Below are 22,478 nucleotides of genomic sequence, written 5' to 3' on the forward strand. Positions count from 1 at the left end.
GTTGCCAGGGGACGAAAAGTGGGAATGCAGTGGGGAGATGCTGGTCAGAGAATAAACTCAGAAAGGTTTAATAAATTCTGGAGATCTATTGTAGTACAGCCTGACAAGTTAATTTACTACATACTGGAAAATCGCCAAGAGTAGTTTTATTAAATGTTCTCATCACTAAAATGTCCCGTGATTAATGTTAAACTCGAATTAACCACTCAAAATGCACTTTTTTTTTTTTTCTGGTTTTTGGCCGGGGCTAGGTTTGAACCCGCCACCTCTGGCATATGGGACCGGCGCCCTACTCCTTGAGCCACAGGCACCGCCCTCAAAATGCACTTATCAAAAGACGGCACCTGTGGCTCAAAGGAGTAGGACGCCGGCCCCATATGCTGGAGGTGGCGGGTTCAAACCCAGCCCGGGCCAAAAACCGCAAAAAAAAAAAAAAAAAAAAAAATTATCAGATCTTGTACACTATATACTGGCGCGGTGGCTCTAGCCTTAGTAATCCTAACACTCTGGGAGGCCCAGGAGGGTGGATAGCTTGAACTCACGGGTTCGAGACCAGCCTGAGCAAAGAGCGAGACCCTTAGCAACTAAAAACAAATACTGAGGTTAAGGCTTGGTTTACCACAGCACTTCATTCAAGGAAAACAACTTTAGATTGTGTTTCAAGACTTGTAAAAGAGCACTCTCCTGCGAAGTTGCCTTTCAAAAACAAAGTATTACCGAGCATCACATTAGGTTGCAAGACCAAATGTCACCGAGTAGAAGTTGTGTCTACTCAAATCACTAAAGCCATTTAACAAGGAACACAAATCCCTTGTGCTAACTATGCACTAAATCGACTTACAGCATTCCCAAAATGTCTAACAGACACAGCAACATCTCAAAACTACGTTTATGTGCCGCCAAATGAAAGCTGAACAAAATGCAAAAACATGCCTTTCAGATATAAAGTTTGAATCACTAAGCAAATTTGGAGAAACCTTTTAACGATCCAGCGTCACAGCACCTCAGTGTAAAGTTAAGGTGGCCCTGAAAAGGGCCTTTTGAAAACAGAAGAGCACAAAGCAAACACATCTAGCCCCCGAAGCCATACAGAGTGCGACCTTGGCGTTTGAGCGCATACACCACGTCCATGGCGGTTACTGTCTTGCGCTTTGCATGCTCCGTGTAGGTGACAGCATCCCGGATCACATTCTCTAGGAATACTTTAAGAACGCCACGGGTCTCTTCGTAGATGAGGCCAGATATACGCTTAACTCCGCCGCGGCGGGCCAAGCGCCGAATTGCAGGCTTAGTAATGCCCTGGATGTTGTCTCGGAGTACCTTACGGTGGCGCTTAGCGCCACCTTTGCCAAGGCCCTTTCCTCCCTTGCCACGACCAGACATACTGAAAAATCAGCCAGCAAAGCGGACAGAACGCTCTGTGAAAATTGAGACATGCGGCAGCTCTTTAAATAGCCCGTGGCGGACCGAAGTGAGAACCTGAAGGAAGGCGTCGGAAGGCCCGCCCCACAGCGGGGGGGGGAGAACTCTAACCGGCCCTCCCTCCAAAAAGGCGCGCTTCGTGTTTCCTTGTTCTGTTAGTAAAGTAGCACACTACCTTGTTTTAAATCTTTTTTTTTTTTTTTTTTTTTTTTTTGTAGAGACAGAGTCTCACTTTATGGCCCTCGGTAGAGTGTCGTGGCATCACACAGCTCACAGCAACCTCCAACTCCTGGGCTTAAGCGATTCTCTTGCCTCAGCCTCCCGAGTAGCTGGGACTACAGGCGCTCGCCACAACACCCGGCTATTTTTTGGTTGCAGTTTGGCCGGGGCCGGGTTTGAACCCGCCACCCTCAGTATATGGGGCCGGCGCCTTACCCACTGAGCCACAGGCGCCGCCCTAAATCTTAAACATAAACTGCCTTTGAATGCAAAAGAAAGACATTTGCACTGTGGAAAATAGGAAAAAGGGCAGTCAAGAATCCCTGCACCCAGAGATCGCTAATAATAACTCATATTTTAGTGAGCAGGTAAATGATAAATGTACTAAGCAAATTAATGCAGTGCCGTATGTGGTGCTTTGTAACTTTTTAAGACAGAGTTTCACTTTGTCGCCCTCGGTAGAATGCCCTGGCGTCATAGGTCACAGCAGATTCTTGGGCTCAAGCGATTGCCTTGCCTCAGCCTCTTAACTGGGACTACAGGCTCCCGCTACAACGCTTGGCTATTTTGGGGATGGAGGTCTCGGCTCTTGCTCAGGCTGCGCTCAGGCAATCCACCCACCTCAGCCTCCCAAAGTTCTGGGATTATACAGGCGCTGGGATCCCCCGCGCATAGCATGTTTTCTACTTTACACTATATTTTAATCAATTTCCCTTATTGAAAGTGTTTTCAAGAATAAATGATTTTGGTGTCTAGTTGTTATTCCTCTCTCTCTCATTTCTCTCATATCCCTCTCGCGCGCGCGCTCTCGCGTTTCTTTCTTTGAGACAGGATCTCGCTGTATTTCCCAGGCTGGAGTACAGTGATGCTGTCACAGCCCACTGCAAACTCCTGGAGTCAAGCAGTACTCCTGACTCAGCCTGTGGGAGTAGCTAGGAGAGTAAGCATGCTGTATTTTTGTAGAGACAGAGCTGGCTATGTTGCCCAGACTGGTCTCTAATTCAACTGATCTTTCAGCCTCTGCCTCCTAAAGTGCTGGGCCTATAGATGTGAGCCACTATGCTGGTCCCTGTTTATTATTTCTTCTTATGAATTCTACGTAATAGAATATTATTCCTTCTTACGAATTGTCCATAATTTTAACCAATTCCCTAGCAGTTCATTGATCAGCCAGATTTTTTAAATAAATCTTTTCCCTGCTACCTTTGAGGTAGATAAAATACTACCTTTGAAACTATACATACAAGGAACTATTACCAGAATTCTATTCTATTCCATGATTGAATCAAGTTCCCTTGCTGAAGGGAATCTACGTCCACAGTTTAAAATTTAGAAAAATTGCATTAGGGAAAAATTTTACAGTGATTACGTATATCAGCTTAATATTCAATCACAAAGATTTTCTATGATGCATTTTAGCAAAATGTCTAGTACTTAGCAATGATATTGTAATTTCTGCTCATGATTTATTTCCTGAGAATAATCCAAAATTGAAATCCTTCGTCATGAAGGACACATATTTTAAGGTATTTTGATTAATCTTATGTAGGACGCGGCGCCTATGGCTCAGTGAGTAGGGGCCCCATATACCGAGCGTGGCGGGTTCAAACCCAGCGTGGCGGGTTCAAACCCAGCCCCGGCTGAACTGCAACCAAAAAATAGCAGGGCGTTGTGGCGGGCGCCTGTAGTTCCATAGTCCCAGCTGCTCGGGAGGCTGAGGCAGGAGAATCGCGGAAGCCCAAGAGCTAGAGGTTGCTGTGAGTCCTGTGACATCATGGCACTCACCGAAGGCGGTAAAGTGACACTCTGTATCTACAAAAAAAAAAAAAAATCTTATGTAGGAAGCAAGGCCCTTGGACCCAGAAAGGTTCACTGAAAAATCACTGACATTAGGCAGATTACTTGGAGAAAAATACATACACATTTATTTTAACGTATATACACAGGAGCCTTAAGAATGAAAACTCAACCCCTCAATGAAGTACAGAGGTTTTTATTTATTTATGTTTTTATTGTTGGGGATTCATTGAGGGTACAATAAGTACAGAGGTTTTTAAAGAATGGGAGCTTGGGTTGTAGCCAAAATAGTTTTTTGTGGCAGGAAAAGTTAAGGGAGAGAGGAAGCTTGGTTAGCAAAAGTGGTCTTCTTGTGCAGATTAACCTCCTAAGTAGTAGCCCTTTCAGGGGATAGATGGTAAGTGATTCTTTTTAGAAATTTAAAGGTGTCAGAATTTCAGTTTCTCTTTCCCAGGTCCTAAGGTAAGACCTGGAAGCGTTTAATGGAAATTCTCTTCCATTGCAAATTTCCCCCAACAAAAGACAGCTTTGCACCCTTGGTAGTGAAGAAACTAAGGAATTTTCACCCCAAAGTATGGCTACTTGGCATAAAGAATACTTTGAATTAAAAGACATTTGAGATCAGAAAGTGTTTGGAAGGGGCTTTCCCTCTAACTACATAAAACCAGACTGACCAGATGAAAAGGTCAAGAGAGGAAGGGAGCAACTGACTTCTTTTCCTCCCCTTAAGTGCTAGCAGACCTGGCTCAAATCATTTAAAATACAATACCTGTCTCTCAGATTAATTTACAAGTCAATCGGCTTCCCAGATTTATTCATTCTCCCTCGCAACCATTTATTGCACGTATACTTTATATTTACCCCCTTCGCTTCTAAAAGGCATCGATAAACGTATCTGACCATTGTTGAGACACTGGGTAAATACACCTGTGATTTTTCCCATGTACATGGTATTTGGAAATGAACATTTCTCTTATTAATCTACCTTAATTGTGAGCTGATTCAGAGCAAAAATTTGGGGGAAAGGGCAAGTTTCCCCTTGTCCCTACGGTAGCCATTTCAAAATATATCAAAGAAATATATTTGGAGGTAAGATATTTCTAATTTTCTTCACTTACTACATTTTTCTCAAAGGTTTTTGATAGCTGTTGAAAGGTGCCACAAAGATCACGCCAAGTAGATTTAATAGAGATTTATTAAGAGCATCTGCAAGCTGATGGGATGGCCAGCAAAAATGGAAAATGGTGGCAGCCCCAAGTTAGGGTAAGGGAGTTCTTTTATATGTTTGATGAACATTCTGGTGTCATTTGGGAAGTGATGTATGTGCAATTCAGGAGGTGGTGGGTATGCCAGCCATAGTTCAGTAACTCATGATGTAGTGTAAAAGACTAAAGTTCATGTGCTGAAAGACTTATAGATCAGGAGGTTATCTACTATAAATCTACAACCTGGAAGAAAAGTTTCACAGACCCAGAAGAAATACTGCAAGTCCTATCTTTTTCTTAATGAATGTCTAGACCCATTGTGGATAGAGGAAGACTAACAAGTCCTATTCTATTCTTTACTTAATGAGTGTTTAAACTCCCTGGAGGTAGAGAAAGACTAACAGCTGAAATCCCATCTTTTTTTTCATCCATTAACATGGGGTTTTCACTGAGGCCAGGGATATTATTCCTAGGTTGAAACACATGAAACCATTTCTATGGGTCAAAAACAGTCAAATATTGCCAACTTCATTTGGTTCAATTTAACATCTTACTGACATATTGATAGGACTTCAAACAGTATCTGGCTCAGAGTAAATGTGCAATAAATATCTGTTGGCTGGATGAACTGGGCAAATCCCCTTTCCTACTAAACTTCCTTCTGAAACCACAGAGTGATAAGCCAATTTTCCAATGGCAAATATCTTTATACTCACCTTTTAGAGGAGAGAGGAGAAACTGAGGTGCATAAGATGATAAACAGTTGCTAGGGAGAAAGAATGGATGCAGAAGAAATAGTTTGACTTATAAATTAACCAGGGAGACAGATTTTTGTGACCTAAATAATTTGAGCCAGATCTGCCTACATTCACAACCCTCATTCCTGAAATAATTTGAGATAACGGGAAGGGGAAAAAGAGGGGAATAAACTGTAGCCTTTGATCTTCTCCAGGCCAGTAGAGTTTATGCAGATAAAGGAAAATTCTCCTCCAGTGTTTCATACCATATTTTGGGGTGAAATTTCCTTATCTCCTTCAGTTGCAGAAGCTGAAACCTGGACATCATTCCAGGTTTGCCTTTCTCTCTTTCACCGACCTCTATAAGTCAGTCTGTAGCAAGGTCTGCCCTTTCTGCCTCCATTATTCCTTAAATTCCCTTATCTCTTCCTCTTCTGCTTCTACCTTGCCTTCATTTGGGCCTTGCTGCTGGTTGTCATTCCTCTTGACCTTAGATCTCACTTCCTTCCAATCTACTCTCAGTTGGAGCCACCAGAATGATGAATGTGAATCATACACTTTACAAGATTTTAAAATTCTGCCTAGAATTCACCCTTCCCTAGTAGATACACATCATACCTCTTTTGAAGGCATACAGATTCCTCAGGATCTTAAAGCTGCATTTTATGTCCAGCCACTTCAGATTCTAACAACTCTAAAAAAAAAAAAAAAAAACTTCTCCAGTTTATTGGGAGCCCAGTTAGGCAGTCTTCATTTTCCTGCCTTCCCACTTTCTCTTTGGAGTCCCTACTTTCTTAACTGTTTCTTTTCAAAATGCTGTGGATTTTCCCATTGTAGGAACTTTTCTTAGCACATATTAGGCACTCAAGATCAGTTTGCAGAATAGTATGAATGAGTGAAGAAGGATGAATGGAATAAGTAAATCTCAAAATTTGCCTTGAGAAAAAGTGCACAGGTAACATTCATTCTTCCTTTGTAACCCACACTTCCTACCCTTATTCTCCAGCAAAAATATAACAGTAGTTCTTCCCTGTGTTCCTCCAGAGAGTGGTCCAGCACAGACCCCAAACCAGACATGACTTTAATTTTGGCTTCTTCTATCATCAGAACACAAGGCTTTCCTGCCAATAGAGAAAAGGCAAACATTGCTTTACTGTTATTTCAAAGGGAGATAAAGGAAAGGAAGGAAGGAAAGGAAGGCAAAGAAAAGGAAGTTTCAACTTTTCCAAGTCTTCCTTCTTAGCCTGACATAAAGCACTCAGGTTTATTTTTCAAAACGTGCTATAATAGTATCCCTTAAAGCCATTTAACCCTTTTAACAATGCTTATACTTTTACAGATAAGGCTGAGAGGTGGGTAGTGGAGAACAGAGTATAGGTAAATTGCATGGAGAAGCAATACAAATTAGAAAGTAGAAAAGGAAACCTCAACTATGCTGCCATATGACTTTAAATCACCAGTCTTAAGTCAGCATAAGCACTATAACCTTAAAGCTTATCTTACCAGCAAACTATTAAAAGCTTCTACAAGATGCAGGGGTTATGAGCCTGCCAAGGATTTGGAAAGCAAACACTTTGGCTTCCTTTTGTCAACTGACTCACAATTTCCAGACCCAGCTTTAAATGATTGCTCGAATTACAGTCAATTATTGTCAATAATGAGCCAGCTGTCAAAGAGAACTCCAGGAACCATTGGGACTCTCTAGCTACTTGCAGTACACATTAGCATTTTCAAACACTTTTACATCAAGCTGACTTGGGAACGGAATTTATATTATTAGGTCTGCTGGAACCATGCAAAACTTGTCTATCAATAGGGCAACTGCAGCTGAGAAATGCCAAAACACACAAGTACAAAAAAAACCTAGGAAATACTGTATTTTGTTTAATACCACATGTAATTACACATTCTAGTACAAAATCGCCATTTCTATTTTAGACAAATGCAGAACTAAAAGTGAACTGGCTTTTTTAGAAAGCGTGGGCGGCTCTGAAAAGAGCCTTTGGTGTGTAGGACGAGAACGACGACACCTCTACAGCTAGGGATTCATTTGGAGCTGGTGTACTTGGTGACCGCCTTGGTGCCCTCGGAAACAGCGTGCTTGGCCAATTCTCCGGGCAGCAGCAGGCGTACAGCGGTCTGGATCTCCCTGGAAGTGATGGTCGAGCGCTTGTTGTAATGGGCCAGACGAGAAGCTTCACCCGCAATGCGCTCAAAAATGTCGTTGACGAAGGAATTCATGATGCCCATAGCCTTAGAAGAAATGCCAGTGTCTGGGTGGACCTGCTTCAGCACCTTGTACACGTACACGGAGTAGCTCTCCTTGCGACTGCGCTTTCGCTTCTTGCCGTCCTTCTTTTGTGCCTTATTTACAGCTTTCTTTGACCCCTTTTTAGGGGCTGGAGCTGATCTGGCCGCTTCAGGCATACCGAGGAAAAAAAAACAAAGGGAAGCGAGAGAAATGGCAGGCTTGGACTGTCCTTGTCATTTAAAGGGGGTTATGCAAATTAGGAGTACTAAAAAGCTCTGATAATTGGTGGCTATGGTTGATTGACGTCTAAAGCCAGTTTTACCCAACCAAAATGCGTATCCTGCATACTCGCGTTCCATTGGTTCAAATGAAAATCAAGTTTAGCCAGTCCTATAGTTTCCTTTTCGCGCCCAGAAGAGGCTATAAAATCTACTTCTTTTGCTGTGGTTTCAGCTTTTTGACTGCGTCTGAAAGTTTCTTACTATGTCTGGTCGTGGCAAGCAGGGAGGCAAGGCTCGCGCTAAGGCCAAAACTCGTTCTTCTCGAGCCGGCCTTCAGTTCCCAGTGGGCCGCGTCCACCGCCTTCTCCGGAAAGGAAACTATGCCGAGAGAGTAGGCGCTGGCGCGCCAGTCTACCTGGCAGCAGTGCTGGAGTACCTGACTGCCGAGATCCTGGAGCTGGCAGGCAACGCGGCCCGAGACAACAAGAAGACTCGCATTATTCCTCGCCATTTGCAGCTGGCCATCCGCAACGACGAAGAGCTCAATAAGCTACTGGGGAAAGTCACCATCGCGCAGGGCGGCGTGCTGCCCAACATCCAGGCTGTTTTGCTACCCAAGAAAACTGAGAGCCACCACAAGGCCAAGTAAAGACCAAGTTGGGAAGCGTTTATAAACAAAGGCTCTTTTTAGAGCCACTAACATAGTCATAAAAGGTGACACGACTTATAAAGCAATGTACTGATACTGGAGTTGGCCGTTAAGTTTGTCTTAACCTTAAATTCCAAGTATTTGTTGCCAGAATTTGCGTTCCTTCTCCCCCACTTTGTGGGAACCTGCAAGGCAGTCCGTCAATACATTAAAGCGTTTGACACTTATGAATGCGGTGCAATCTCTAGGTCGTTTATATTGAGTTCAGAAGAACATTAAGCTGGTATAAAATGTCAAAATGGGGATTATTAAGTAACCTAGATCCACATCTGTAAATTAGCTGTAGGTTGCTTAAGTAATGAGTTTAATTTCATATTAAGTTCCTAGAAAGATCGGGATTTGCTAGGGCACAGAAGTGTAATTTGCACTTCTGGATCAGGAAAACCCTATGGAATAAAGTGATCATCTCACACTTAAATTTAGTTGCATAGAATATTTTGTTATGCTTAGTAGAAGTAGTAATATATAGTTCTATTCGACAGTACATTTCTTTATAGTTTGTCTCAGACTAAACTGAGGACAGTCAGCCCTATTTCCCAAGCTCTTGTAGAGAAGGCACTCACTGCTTATGTTTGTATATAAAAAGATTGTTGTACATCTTTTATGAGTGTGCACATTGGTTGTACATTTTTAAAATGTCTGCATTTGGGCGGCGCCTGTGGCTCAGTCGGTAAGGCGCCGGCCCCATATACCGAGGGTGGCGGGTTCAAACCCGGCCCCGGCCAAACTGCAACCAAAAAATAGCCGGGCGTTGTGGCGGGCGCCTGTAGTCCCAGCTACTTGGGAGGCTGAGGCAAGAGAATCGCTTAAGCCCAGGAGTTGGAGGTTGCTGTGACCTCGGCACTCTACCGAGGACCATAAAGTGAGACTCTGTCTCTACAAAAAAAAAAAAAATAAATAAATAAATAAAAATAAAATGTCTGCATTTACTGGAGTTAGGAATAAAAAGAAAACTGGCCTTAGAAGTATTCAAATTAAGGGTTTCTCAAACATATGCATGTGTACATTGGGCAATGGCCCACTTAGCAAGTATGTGTGTGTTGTAATGCTAAAATAAAATTTCCTCCAGCATATTGGGCCGGTGCCCTACTCCTTTGAGACACAGGCGCCGCCCAGTTAAAATAAAAATTTTACGAAATAATGGTTACCTTTATAAGTTATGTTCTGATATCTCCTTGTTCAATTTTGTATAATATTTGTAGTTAACCTTTTTGTACCTGGGTTTTTTCATGTTCCAAATCTGTCCTATGAACATTGTGATGATTAGTAAATGAGTTAAATGGTTGCTTAGTACACTGGCAGAAAAGTAGCTGGCTAAGCATACTAGTACAGGCTTGTAATAATGATGATGGTTCTGGATGCTATGAAGATGATTCTAAGAGCACTAATGGATAGACACCTATAGTTGGGGGGTGAGGGGGAGGTCTTTTCCGAAAAGCCAAAGGCCATTTTGAGAATACTGGAGGTCAAAGATCCTTACGTTGTCCATTTCTCTATATGGGCATACTGAGGTCCTTTGATCTGGGCCTTGGAAAAGATTGGAACATTTATGGCATGTATCATTTTTGTCATCTCAGGAAATTCAGTCACGCGAAATATTTCTTTTGTCTCTTTCATTAAATTCTAATAGTCTTAAAAATATATATATTTATTTTACATGTAGGTGCCATGCGTTAAAGGTAAAGCATTAATAAAACAGTGCCTGTCCTAATGAAACATAATCCAATAGGAAGAAACACACAAAAACAAAGACAACGTAACAAGAATAACTATGAAAGTAAGCATGGGGAATTAGGGAAACACAGAAGAAGCATAAAATCTGTGTAAGTTAACATCTGATCAGACGACTAAAGTAAATTAGGAATTGGGAAGAATGGGGATCCAGCAGAGCATGAGCATTGCCAGAGACTTGTGGCTTGTGATATGAACAGCAATTGATACAAAGTCTGACAATGGAAATAAAATGAAGATTACAAAGGACAAGCCTGAGCCCGATGGGATTTATAGTCCACTCTTAGTTTTAAATACCTTTTCTTGCTAAAGATTCCCAAATTTGTATGTGTATTCCAGATTTATCTTCTGAATTCCATCCATGCATATTCATTTATCTTTTGAAATAATTGTAGCTTACCAGAAAAACTCAAAATACATATCCCAGAGTGATGATCATCAATTCTACTTCCTAGGGATCCTTGTCTTAGTAATGGGCCTAATTAATCTGATGTCACTGAGTATTCCTTTTCATGTGCCATTACTACAGCAAAACTCAGTTTCTGTACAGGGAGATGAAAGCATGTTCGTAGTTCAGAAAGAACTTTGCCAGAAGACTATCAGACTCTAGTAGTTCAGCACATGGAATATTTCAGAGACGTAGAGTATCCATGTCCATATAACTAGAACCACTCACTGCCCCTGAATAAATAACTCTTACAATAAGAACTGAAAACTTAACTGAGAGAAGTATATTGGCTGTATATCTCCAGAAAAGGGTGCCCTACACAACCAGCAAGTGTATTGGATTAGAGCAGACCAGGCAATCTATGTGGTCTTTTCCTGATTTATTAAGAACTGAAGTTTTCTAACCCAGAAAGAAGAAATTTACTACTTACACACTCAACAATACCAATCTGCCAGCCTGGGCAACATAGCAAGACCCTGTCTCTACACACACACATACACACAGATTAGCGGGGCTTGGTGGCCCATGCCTGTAGACTTAGCTACTTGGGAAGGCTGAGGCAGGAGAATTGAAGGATTGCTCCTAGGAGTTGGAGGGTACAGTGAGCTATGATCATGCCAGTGTGCTGCAGCCTGAGCAACACAGTAAGACCTTGCTTAAAAAAAAAAAAGTCTGTTAAAGTAGTTGGTTTTAGACTGGAATAGCAACAGCAGGGTCCCCAAGTGTCCTTGGGGGCATTGCTTCCCTCCAAATTAGTGAATCTTCCTTTCCAGAGGAAAGCTAACTCTTGAGAGAGGAACAGTCAGTATGTCGTTTTGCCTAAGGTTTTGATCAAGAATTGATTAAGCTGAATTCAGACTGAGAAATGAAAAAGCTTAAGGAAAGAATAGAGAAAAAATGCTTTCACTTTAGTCCACACGAGCTGCCTTTAACAGCCTTCATTTTTCGAACTTCAATGCACATCACAGTACAAGTTTGCAGAAAAGTCAGGGTACCGTCTTGTCAAAACTGTAGCAAAGACGGCGGGTGGGACCAGGTGGGTAATATATACCAAGACGTGCAAGGTTATCACTCCCCGAATTACCGTTTTGGTAGGAGTAGGCCGACTTTCACATCTTTAGAAAACACTGCAAAACATCTGGACAATGGGCTCTACCATAGATAACCAAACAGGATTTTATGCAGAGAAACAGATCTTTTGGGTACCCACTTGGGTGGCTCTGAAAAGAGCCTTTGGGAAACACAGCTGGGGAGTCCTTGAGAATCAAGCTCTTTCGCCGCGGATTCGACTGCCCTTAGGCATGACAGTGACACGCTTGGCATGGATAGAGCGCAAGTTGGTATCCTCGAACAGCCCTACCAGGTAGGCCTCACAAGCCTCCTGCAGAGCCATCATGGCCAATCTCTGAAAACGCAGGTCGGTCTTAAAGTCTTGCGCAATTTCCCGCACCAGTTACTGAAATGGCAGCTAAGAATCAGCAGCTCGGTAGACTTCTGGTAGCGGCGGATTTCACGTACAGCCACAGTACCAGTACCCGAACCATATCTATGAGGCTTCTTCAAGCCACCGGTGGCCGGGGATGGGAGGATCGCTTGAACCCAGGAGTTTGAGGTTGTTCTGAGTTAGGCTGACACCATGGCACTCTAACCTGGGGCAACAGAGCGAAACTCTGTCTAAAAAAAAAGAAAGAGAAAATCTGATTTGCATGTGAGGAATTCAAAATCTAATAATTTCATAAACATATCCTTACACGAAATTTTCAGCTTTGTATTATAAAAATAATTCCATTGCAGTGTAATTAATTTTTCTAATATTCAAAAAAATGTTATTTGTTTGCTCTTAAAGAATCTATTTCATCAGTGAATTCAAAGGTATTTTTAAAGTAGAATTTTGCATACTCAAAGGAGTTAATGGTCATCTCAACTTTAATGTATGGATGGGAGTAAGAAAGCTCAGAAAACACTAATAAATTTTCAAGAAATTTATTGAAAACACTCCAAAAAACAAGTGTTTGCCTGGACCTCAAATAATTCTCATTCGGCTGTTGTAACTAAGCCAATAAAAAATTCTTTCCTTGATTCTGTCGCCAAATACCAAACTGATTTAATTATCCTGATGCAGAACTAGGTTTTTCTCAGGAAATAGCTATTAGCCTAGTTTGAATTGAACCCTGTGTCCTCAGAATATTTGTATTTGCTAAGATTCAGAAATCAAAGATGTCTTAAAGATAACTACGTTTGCCCCTGAAACAAGTAATTTATATCACCAGAAGCTTGCTTTTTAAGAGGCTCAAAACTGGGCGGGGTGCAGTGGTTCAAGAAAACCTAGCCAGGCCTAGGATGCATACCTGTAGCCCCAGATACTCGGGAGGCTGAAGTAAGAAAATTACTCAAGCAGTCTGAGATTGCTGTAACTGACAAGGCACTCTATCCAGGTCAACAGTGACCGGTATTTGAGACTTTTTTTTTTTTTGTCTCAAAACTAGTCGCGGGAGCTGTAAATCGTGATTGCTAGAGATAAACTGGAAAGCCATATAAATCGGATTCAAGAAATCAGCAATAGAGCGCCAGCCCCATATGCCGGAGGTGGCGGGTTGAAACCCAGCCCCGGCCAAAAATTGCAAAAGAAATCCGCCATGGATTTATCAAGCTTAAAGTCAAATTTAGAAAAATAACAGGACTGCTTCCCCCAATCGGGCTGTCTAGGACTAAACTGATTTAACATTTACAGAAGGAGAATTGTGTGCTCAGTTCTTCACAAGAAAATTGTAAGTGGCTCTGAAAAGAGCCTTTGGTTCAATTGGGATGTTCGAGTGGCCAAATTAACGCAAGCCTACTACTTGCCCTTGGCCTTATGGTGACTCTCAGTTTTCTTGGGTAGCAAAACAGCCTGGATGTTGGGCAGCACGCCGCCCTGCGCGATGGTGACTTTCCCCAGTAGCTTATTGAGCTCTTCGTCGTTGCGGATGGCCAGCTGCAAATGGCGAGGAATAATGCGAGTCTTCTTGTTGTCTCGGGCCGCGTTGCCTGCCAGCTCCAGGATCTCGGCAGTCAGGTACTCCAGCACTGCTGCCAGGTAGACTGGCGCGCCAGCGCCTACTCTCTCGGCATAGTTTCCTTTCCGGAGAAGGCGGTGGACGCGGCCCACTGGGAACTGAAGACCGGCTCGAGATGAACGAGTCTTGGCTTTGGCGCGAGCCTTGCCTCCCTGCTTGCCACGCCCAGACATAGCAAAGAATCTAGTGTCTTCGTTAACAAAGACTAAATACAAAAAATCGCAAAAACGCAGACTTTATAGCCTCAGATGGGCGCGAAAAGGAAGATGTGTGATTGGCTAACATTTGATTTTCATCTGGACCAATGAAACGCTAGTATTCAGAATACGTATCTTGATTGGGTAAAACTGGCCTCTGACGTCATGGACAGCTATTCACCAATCAACAGAGATTTCCACCCCACCTCATTTGCATAAGCCACTGTAAATAAAGGAGAGAGGGTGGTCTTCCTTGTTTTCTTTTCATCATGCCTGAGCCAGCTAAGTCAGCTCCGGCCCCTAAGAAGGGCTCCAAGAAGGCAGTGACTAAAGCCCAGAAGAAAGATGGCAAGAAGCGAAAGCGCAGTCGCAAGGAGAGCTACTCTGTATACGTGTACAAGGTGCTGAAGCAGGTCCATCCCGACACCGGCATCTCTTCCAAGGCCATGGGCATCATGAATTCATTCGTTAACGACATCTTTGAGCGAATTGCGGGTGAGGCCTCCCGTTTGGCGCATTACAATAAGCGATCGACCATCACTTCCAGGGAGATTCAGACCGCCGTACGCCTGCTGCTGCCCGGAGAATTGGCCAAGCACGCGGTGTCCGAGGGTACCAAGGCAGTCACCAAGTATACCAGCTCGAAGTAAGTTCTCGCGAAGGCATTGTCAAACCCAACGGCTCTTTTCAGAGCCACCTACTTCCTAAGAAGAGCTGGTACGCTTTGTTTATCAGCTATTTGGGGCGGGGGGCTGTACCCTAAATACCGGGACCCATTGGGTTACTTTTTAGCCAGCCCCGCCAGGCCAGTCCGCACAACACAAAATGCAGAACATCCAGCTCTTAAAGGTGACAACGCTAGGTTCGACCACCCAAGCCGGCCCTACCGTCTCGGTGTATAGAAACTTAAACAGCAGTTACCATCTCGCGTTTGCGTGCTCAACAGCGTCAAGGGTCACATTCTGCAGAGCCATCTTGCCAGCCACTGGATGGTGGGCTTGTTAATCTTGGACGGTTAAAAGGGGATTTAAAAAAATAAATGGGTAAAACACCCAACAGTGGTAGTGATTTATTTGCGTTTGAATTTTTCGGACCAAGTTGAAAACTGGAGGCTGTTGTCCGCAATGCTATACGGGTATAGCTCCACCCTTTTTCTTTTCCCGGTAGCGAAAGAAATGGAGATGCTACTGCTGTAGAGCCCAAGGCTCCAAAGCCATTTTGGATAAATGTGAGGGTGGTGTGGGCCCCAGACGCGCTCAGAAGTTAAGAGGATGCTGAAAGGGAGGGTGGGGGGGACACTCGACCCGCAGAGATCTCAGAGACCACCAAGGCTTGTACGAAAGGTTTTTATTGACGTGGGAGGGATGCTGCAGAGAAGAACCAAGGAGAGAAAAGGAGAGAGAGGAGGGGGGAGAGTGAAAGCGCGCGCGCGCGAGAGAGAGCTATATAGGTTCGGTTAGGGGAAGTCTCAGAGTGGTGACGGGATGGTAGAATACTGCTCTGGCCGGAAGAGCCCTTAGGGGCAGGCCATAAATTTGAAATTTTCAGCGGGTATAGCTAATCTTGATCTGTAGAAAGTAGAAAGGGACTTTTCTGGGGGAGGGCCTTTTTCTGGGGCAATTAACCTAACATATACTAAAAGCTCAAAGATATTAATGCTTTAGGCAAAAAAACAAGACCGATCAGTGAAAGTGAGTCTCCACTTGGTACTTGTTAAAGTGCAAAGGCACCCCGTGTAATCAATCTCAAAGCCTAGATTGCATTAAGAATGGAAGGACTTGTTCCTGGTCCCAACTCCTCCATTTGCTATGTGACCATAGATACTTGTAACCACTCCAGATATTTGCTTATTAAGATGAATGTGTTTTTAGCAAACAGTGTGTAAATCTGGCACATTAGAGTGATTAATGCATGTTAACTTGTTAGAACATCCCCATAGGTAGATACTGCCATCATCTGTTTCTCAGATGAGGGAACACAACAGAGAAATAACATACCTAACCATGCAGCCAGAATCGGAGTGAGTGGAACTTAAACAGCCAAACTCTACAGTCCACACCCCTAGCAGTGGGGTCTACTGCCTGTCTTAAAGTCATAATCTCCACCTCCACGAAAACAAACAAAGCACTCAAAGGAAGCATTAAAATAGGCCTTTGTTTTTATTAGTCACTCTTTCCTGGTAGCTATTTATTTATTCAGATTTATTGGGTATTTATCATGTTCATAGCTCTGTGCTTGATCCTTATCCCAACTAGACCAGTTTTTGTCTCTGTCTTCCAGAAGTTACATAACCTCTGGGTCTCCATGTTTTTCCTCTGTAAATGGGAATAACCTGAAGATTGTAATAATAATTTTTTTTTTTTTTTGAGACAGAGTTTCACTTACTAACCCTCGGTAGAGTGCTGTGGGGTCTGTCACAGCTCACAGAAACCTCCAAATCCTTGGGGTTAGGCGATTCTCTTGCCTCAGCCTCCCGAGTAGCTGGGATTACAGGCGCCCACCACGACGCCCGGCTATTTCTTTTGTTGTTGCTTGGCCGGGGCTGGGTTTGAACTCACCACCCTCAGTATATATAGGGCTGGCGCCTTACCCACTGAGCCACAGGCGCCGCCCGCAATAATAAATTTAAAGAGAGTTTAGCAGCTCTTATTGTCACTCAGTATTGTTTTATCCTTTCTTTAAGGATGCATATGTACTAGAATCACATGAGATAATTTATGTGAAGAGGCATTATTACAATTATAAAGTTTTTTTTTTGTGCACTTGTTTTTCGTTTTCCTAGGAAAGCCAGTAAATCAACAGGGCTTTGGCCAAATTTGTGTTAATGATCTTCTGCCATCCTGTTGCATTATGGCATTAACAAAACCAGTAATACTTTTTACAAACCTTTTCCAGGTTCTTTAAAAAACATTTCTGTATTAGAAAACCACTTCAAAATGATCAGTAAAAGTTAACACCTTGCTTTCTCCTAATCTTCAATGAATTTACTAGCAAACAAGAAGCCAAAGGAGATTTGTAAATGTATTTCTACCACCAAAACACAACTGTATTTCCTAACTCTTTACCAACCAGTTAAATAACATTTCATTAAGCATATTCTATTCACTGTAGGCCAATCGTTACATTCTGAAAAAGGAATGGAAAGGAAATACTGAATAAGTTTCCCAGATGTTAATTCTCGGTTATCGCTGATGGCCCTGCACACTGGTGGTACTTTCATGAAGAAACGTTTGGAAATATCTGTTAAAATTTAAAATGCATGTATCTTTATGCCCCACTAATTCCACCTCCAGGAATTTACTATTTTTGAAAATATGTAAAATAATACAGAGTTTTTCAGCAGCACAATTTACAAATTGTACAAATTGATCAGTGAAAGTGAGTTTCCACTTGGTACTTGTCAAATATGAGTAAAGGAGAGAAGCAATTCCAATGGTCACTAATAAATTACGGCACATCATTCTATCTGGTAGTACAAACACATAAGGCTTTTTCATAATATTTATTGCTTACCATGTGCCAGATAATATACTACAAAGTCCCCCATATGCATTAAATAATTTAATTTTCATAACAACTTTGTAAATTACTATTGTTATACCTGTTTTACAGATCAGAAAATGAGAATTCGGAGAGGTAGAGTAAATTGTCTGGAATTGCATAGTGTTAAAATTGTCAGAATCAAAATGCAGTTACTAATGTTTAGAAAACCCCAGCTGGATAGCCTGGGGACAGAAGCATATGGAAGATCTTTTCATTATAACCCTTTTATAGTCTTGGAATTTTGAATCGTATGTATGCAAAGAGGGACTTTATCAAATGGAGCTGAGGAAAGCCATAAAGAGAAAGCTCTCCTGCTTGTAATTCTGATAACAAAACTATCACAAAAGATTGCAAAAACCACAATCACACAGAAAATACTTGTAAAAGGACATCTACCCAACAACTGGACATCTGCCTGTCCAAACTTAGACCAACGTCATCCTTCTTATTGATCTTTGTAGCCAAGGATAATTATTTCACAATACTTACATAATACTTCTAATTTTTCCCTTTAAAAGCTTTTGAATTCCTTTACCTTCCTGAATACATAGTTTACCATGACTTGTGTATTCCCATTGCAATGCTTTATTCTCAAATAAATTTTCTTTTAAAGAGACTCTCCCTGTTTGTTATTTATGTTGACAACAGCCAAAGAGTAGGGGACAGAATTTAAAACCAGAGTCTATCTTCAGAATCCACACAGTATGTGATGATCTCCAAAATTTATTATCAAGTGCAAAAAAGCAAGGTACAAGAGAATCTGTGTGCAGAATTGTGTGTGTGCATATAATGTAAAATATTTCTGAAAAAATAATAAAGTGCCAACATTGGTTGCCTCTGAGAAAAGGAAGCTGGATAGCCTGGGGACAGAAGCATATGGAAGATCTTTTCATTATAACCCTTTTATAGTCTTTGAATTTTGAATCATATGTATGCAAAGAAGGACTTTTTTTTTTTTATTGTTGGGGATTCATTGAGGGTACAATAAGCCAGGTTACACTGATTGCAATTGTCAGGTAAAGTCCCTCTTGCAATCATGTCTTGCCCCCATAAAGTGTGACACACACCAAGGCCCCACCCCCCTCCCTCCTTCCCTCTTTCTGCTTTTCCTCCCCACAAAGAGGGACTTTATCATGATACTTGCATCTGAGGAATATATTCATGATAACAAAATTTACAGGAAATAGTAGTAAAGCTAGAAGTCACTGTATTAATTATGGTGGAAGATGTTTCTGACCTTAGAACTGACCACAAGTTATCAGAAATTGTGTTTTAGTGAGCAAAGAAGAAAAAGTAAATGAAATAGCCTGATTACTAAGGAACACAATTCCGTAATGAGATTATAACTTGTCTGTCTTTACTTTCTTCACTACTGGTATAATTGTATCTTAAACAGCCACAGTAGTAATCTAACATGAACTAATTGTCTTTCCCTGGTTTTGTGCTATACCTCATTGAGAATCATCACATTTTAGTTTCCCTGTGTCCAGATTCTAAGCATGCCAGCTACATTCCTATGCACATATCTGTCATTAAATTATGGAAATCTCACTTTATTTTATATCATTTTACATTTGACTGAAAGATTTCTTAATATCTGGGAAACGTTAAAAGGCTAGAAAAAGCTTTGAAAGACTCTTGTCTTTTATTTCTGTTCATATGAACAAGTTCCATTTCTGTACTCTTTTTCCAAATTTTGGGAAAGAACCCCCTTAAGGCCTATAATACTGAATTCCCAGATGATAGCCCCCCCAAATTTACTCACATATTAGAGAAGTTAGCATAGTTCAGACTCTCAAAAGTGTTGACCTGAAATCTTAACACCTGTTTAGACAAGAAGACTACAGGCTCAGAATTTTAAAAGATGTTGCCATTTATGAGAACTGTTCTGCAAGAAGAAAAGAAAAGAGACAAGAAGACCGGCAGGCTTAACTGAGTAGATGAGTGTAACTATACGTTTAATGGCTCACTGATCTTCCCGTTCCTCTCCAGGCAATAAAAGTAGGATCTAGATAGAGCTTTTAAACCCTTGTTTCTTAGTTTAAAAAATAACAAACAAAGCTGAAGATCTAAGATCATCCTGAGGATGACTTTTGTGAGGTCACCACAAAGAGAAAAATGCTATTTTGGCCACCACTCTCACAGACAAATCACTGAAACTCATTATACCAGTTTCTGTATTAGCAAAATAGGGATTGGAATCAGCTCAATTTCATCAGGAAGTTGCTTAAATTGAATAAGACAAATGTGTAACAAGGATATAGTTATGTACCATGCATTAAGGGAAAATGAATAATACAGAAATTATTGCAAGTTACATTTGAGTCAGGAAAATCATTGTAGAGCCAGTAATTTTGCCTCTGTATGACCTATTCAGCTAACTTAAAGGAAATTAATTTATCAAATCATAAAATATTGAGCACTTTTTATAAGGCAGACAGTATTCCAGCATTGAGGATACACAATGAAAACAGTCTGGTAAAGTTTATGTTCTTGTGGTACTTTAAGGTAGAAAATGAACCAGATTATGAAAAATAAGTTATTAGGTTTCATAATATGTCATCATCTTGACAAATGATTTGTATAAAATGTACTGATAAAGAAGACAGGGAGTTGGAGATTGCAGTTTTAAGAAAGGTATACAAATAAGATCTCACTGAGTTGTCATTGGCATAAAGTGGTGAGAGTGTTGCTATGCAGGGGAACCTATACCAGGCAGGAGCAAAGAGTACACTTACCAAAAGCAAGGCGTTACTTAGCATAGCTTAGAAGCCACTGTGGTTTGAGCAAAGGGATCCATGAGGTGAGAAATTCTGAGCCTCATTGTCTGCTTCTTTTTTCTCTTAGTCCAATTTAACTCCTGCCATAGATCACTGAAAATCTGCAAGTTTTCTATAGCTACTAAAAAAAAAAAAAAAGAAAAGAAAAAGAAAAGAAAGAAAAGCACTGCAAAATAAGCAAAAGAAGATGGTCCTGCCTCTGCTAGCATCCAGAGTAGGAAAGTAAACGATACTCTGGTAAATCTAAAGGGGTGAATTCTAACAAAGGATTCTTGTTCTCAGCTGTATCCCCAGCACCAAGACCAGTGCCTGGAACACACACCAACTGAATGACATGTCGACATATCTCTTATTACTGCTTCATGTAACACATAGAGTGTCTTTTCTTATCCCTAATCATTTAGCATACTTAATGATTTTTACTTTTTCACATTTTATTCCATTTTTGCAAACCCCAGAGCCCACGTTTTTGATTAACAAACATGACTTTTGAAGATATGTGACAATTTCTTTAACAGGCCCATAAAGAGACAGAAATACTAATATTCACCAAGGTATTATTTATGGTGGTGAAAAAAAATGGGGATAGTCTTATTGGGCAACACTGACAGAGTAGATAGGTAAAATTCCTGTTTCTGGAGTTGTTGTGATTATTATTACCACATAACAAGCCAGCCCAAAACTTAGTAAAATAAAACAAACATGTTATATTCATGGATTCTGTGTTCAGGAATTAGATTGCTGTCTTTGCTCACTGATTTGGGGCAATTCTTGGGATAGTAACTGAGGACTAGAATCATTGAAAGGCCTCTTCGGTCACATTATCTGGTAATTGATGCTGTGTGTGGGGTGGGACATGTAAGCTTCCTAACAGTTGGTGGCCTCAAAGTGGTCGTGCTTGCCAAATGATAGCCTGGGATTCCAAAGGTGAGTATTCCACCATATATGACTGGAAGCTGTGACTACCTATGTTAGAATAAAATCCTAGCAAGGTCCTACATAGTATGATAGAGGATGACAGTGGGAGGGTATAAACAAGTGTGGCAGCAGGGATCTCACTGTCAGAAACAGTCCCAGACAACCAAGATGAAACATGCAAGATCATTTTGCAAAAGTTGTAGATTCCTAAGTATAATTCTTCATGCAGTATTGTCCCAAGCATTGCAGGACTGCCAGCATCTCTGGTTCTGATCTATAAAAGCCATTTGTGCCCCAGTCATTGAAACAAGTAAAACATACATGCATTTTCAAAATACTCCTGTAGAGGGTAGTACAAGTTTGTTGAAAAACCACTGTTCTAAAATTTTCTAGTTAGAAGTTAGCATTTCAGGGGTGAAAATTTGTCACAAATAAAACTTATTAGAGAGCTCTCCTACCTGGCCCCATGGTGTAATGGTTAGCACTCTGGACTTTGAATCCAGCGATCCGAGTTCAAATCTCGGTGGGACCTGTTCTGGTTTTGTCTTTTTTTCAGTAACTTCTCTCTGCAACCTTGTGTCTTAAAACTAGCATATTTCCTTGTAATCCACCCCACCATGCATCCTAGTATCTGACCAGCAGTAATATCTCTGTCAGTTCTCAGAAGTTGAGACCACTTGCCAAAGCAAGGCCATAATACAGAAGCAACACTGCAAGGAACAGTCCTCAATCCTGTGACCTGTGCTTAGGTGTGGATGGGGAGGGGCATTTCTTTCAGAAGTCTCTGCTTGGCTTGATCCTAGAAAGGAATACTGTATGTATGTGCATAAAAAAGAAACACCTGTGTTTTTTAAATTAGACAGTAAGTATTTATTGTGGAAAAATTTAAAAATATAAATCACTCCGAAGAAAGTCATCATCACTCAGAGACATTGATAAAACACCTGTTTTTTGTTTTTTTTTTTTGTAGAGACAGAGTGTCATCCTATGGCCCTCGGTAGAGTGCAGTGGCCTCACACAGCTCACAGCAACCTCCAACTCCTGGGCTTAAGCGATTCTCTTGCCTCAGCTTCTCGAGTAGCTGGGACTACAGGCGCCCACCACAACGCCCGGCTATTTTTTGGTTGCATGCAGTCTGGCCGGGGCTGGGCTTGAACCTGCCACTCTCGGTATATGGGGCCGGCGCCGTACCGACTGAGCCACAGGCGCCACCCTAAAACACCTGTTTTTAAAAGAATGGCCAC

The 22,478-nt window shown here is 41.6% G+C and overlaps 5 protein-coding genes and 1 non-coding gene across 8 annotated transcripts; 3 read left to right on the top strand and 3 right to left on the bottom strand.

Moving 5' to 3' along the window:
• Positions 1-1,038: 1,038 nt before the first annotated feature.
• LOC128594304 (histone H4) lies at positions 1,039-1,404 on the bottom strand. Its single transcript, XM_053602992.1, has one exon. It carries the CDS (start codon positions 1,381-1,383, stop codon positions 1,072-1,074), a length of 312 nt encoding a protein of 103 aa, XP_053458967.1. The 5' UTR covers positions 1,384-1,404; the 3' UTR covers positions 1,039-1,071.
• Positions 1,405-7,329: 5,925 nt separating this feature from the next.
• Positions 7,330-7,829, bottom strand: LOC128594302 (histone H2B type 1-C/E/F/G/I-like). Its single transcript, XM_053602991.1, has one exon. The coding sequence runs from the start codon at positions 7,805-7,807 to the stop codon at positions 7,427-7,429; it is 381 nt and encodes a 126-aa protein (XP_053458966.1). The 5' UTR covers positions 7,808-7,829; the 3' UTR covers positions 7,330-7,426.
• A 283-nt stretch (positions 7,830-8,112) lies between these two features.
• On the top strand, positions 8,113-8,582 carry LOC128594298 (histone H2A type 1-H). Its single transcript, XM_053602985.1, has one exon. The coding sequence runs from the start codon at positions 8,115-8,117 to the stop codon at positions 8,499-8,501; it is 387 nt and encodes a 128-aa protein (XP_053458960.1). The 5' UTR covers positions 8,113-8,114; the 3' UTR covers positions 8,502-8,582.
• A 4,956-nt stretch (positions 8,583-13,538) lies between these two features.
• LOC128594295 (histone H2A type 1) lies at positions 13,539-13,985 on the bottom strand. Its single transcript, XM_053602980.1, has one exon. It carries the CDS (start codon positions 13,967-13,969, stop codon positions 13,577-13,579), a length of 393 nt encoding a protein of 130 aa, XP_053458955.1. The 5' UTR covers positions 13,970-13,985; the 3' UTR covers positions 13,539-13,576.
• Positions 13,986-14,261: 276 nt separating this feature from the next.
• Positions 14,262-22,252, top strand: LOC128594293 (histone H2B type 1-C/E/F/G/I-like). Of its 3 annotated transcripts, none has more exons than XM_053602976.1 (2): positions 14,262-14,639; positions 22,205-22,252. In XM_053602976.1, exons 1-2 carry the CDS (start codon positions 14,263-14,265, stop codon positions 22,233-22,235), a joined length of 408 nt encoding a protein of 135 aa, XP_053458951.1. In that variant the 5' UTR covers position 14,262; the 3' UTR covers positions 22,236-22,252. The 3 variants fall into 3 exon arrangements, with proteins under 3 accessions (XP_053458951.1, XP_053458952.1, XP_053458953.1); XM_053602977.1 differs by lacking the exon at positions 22,205-22,252 and adding an exon at positions 17,606-17,741; XM_053602978.1 differs by lacking the exon at positions 22,205-22,252 and adding an exon at positions 17,105-17,149.
• On the top strand, positions 21,695-21,766 carry TRNAQ-UUG (transfer RNA glutamine (anticodon UUG)). Its single transcript has one exon. It is a non-coding gene; the product is annotated as a tRNA-Gln (tRNA).
• Positions 22,253-22,478: the final 226 nt, after the last annotated feature.

Source organism: Nycticebus coucang, chromosome 9, assembly GCF_027406575.1.
Source record: "Nycticebus coucang isolate mNycCou1 chromosome 9, mNycCou1.pri, whole genome shotgun sequence".
Classification (NCBI taxonomy): domain Eukaryota; kingdom Metazoa; phylum Chordata; class Mammalia; order Primates; family Lorisidae; genus Nycticebus; species Nycticebus coucang.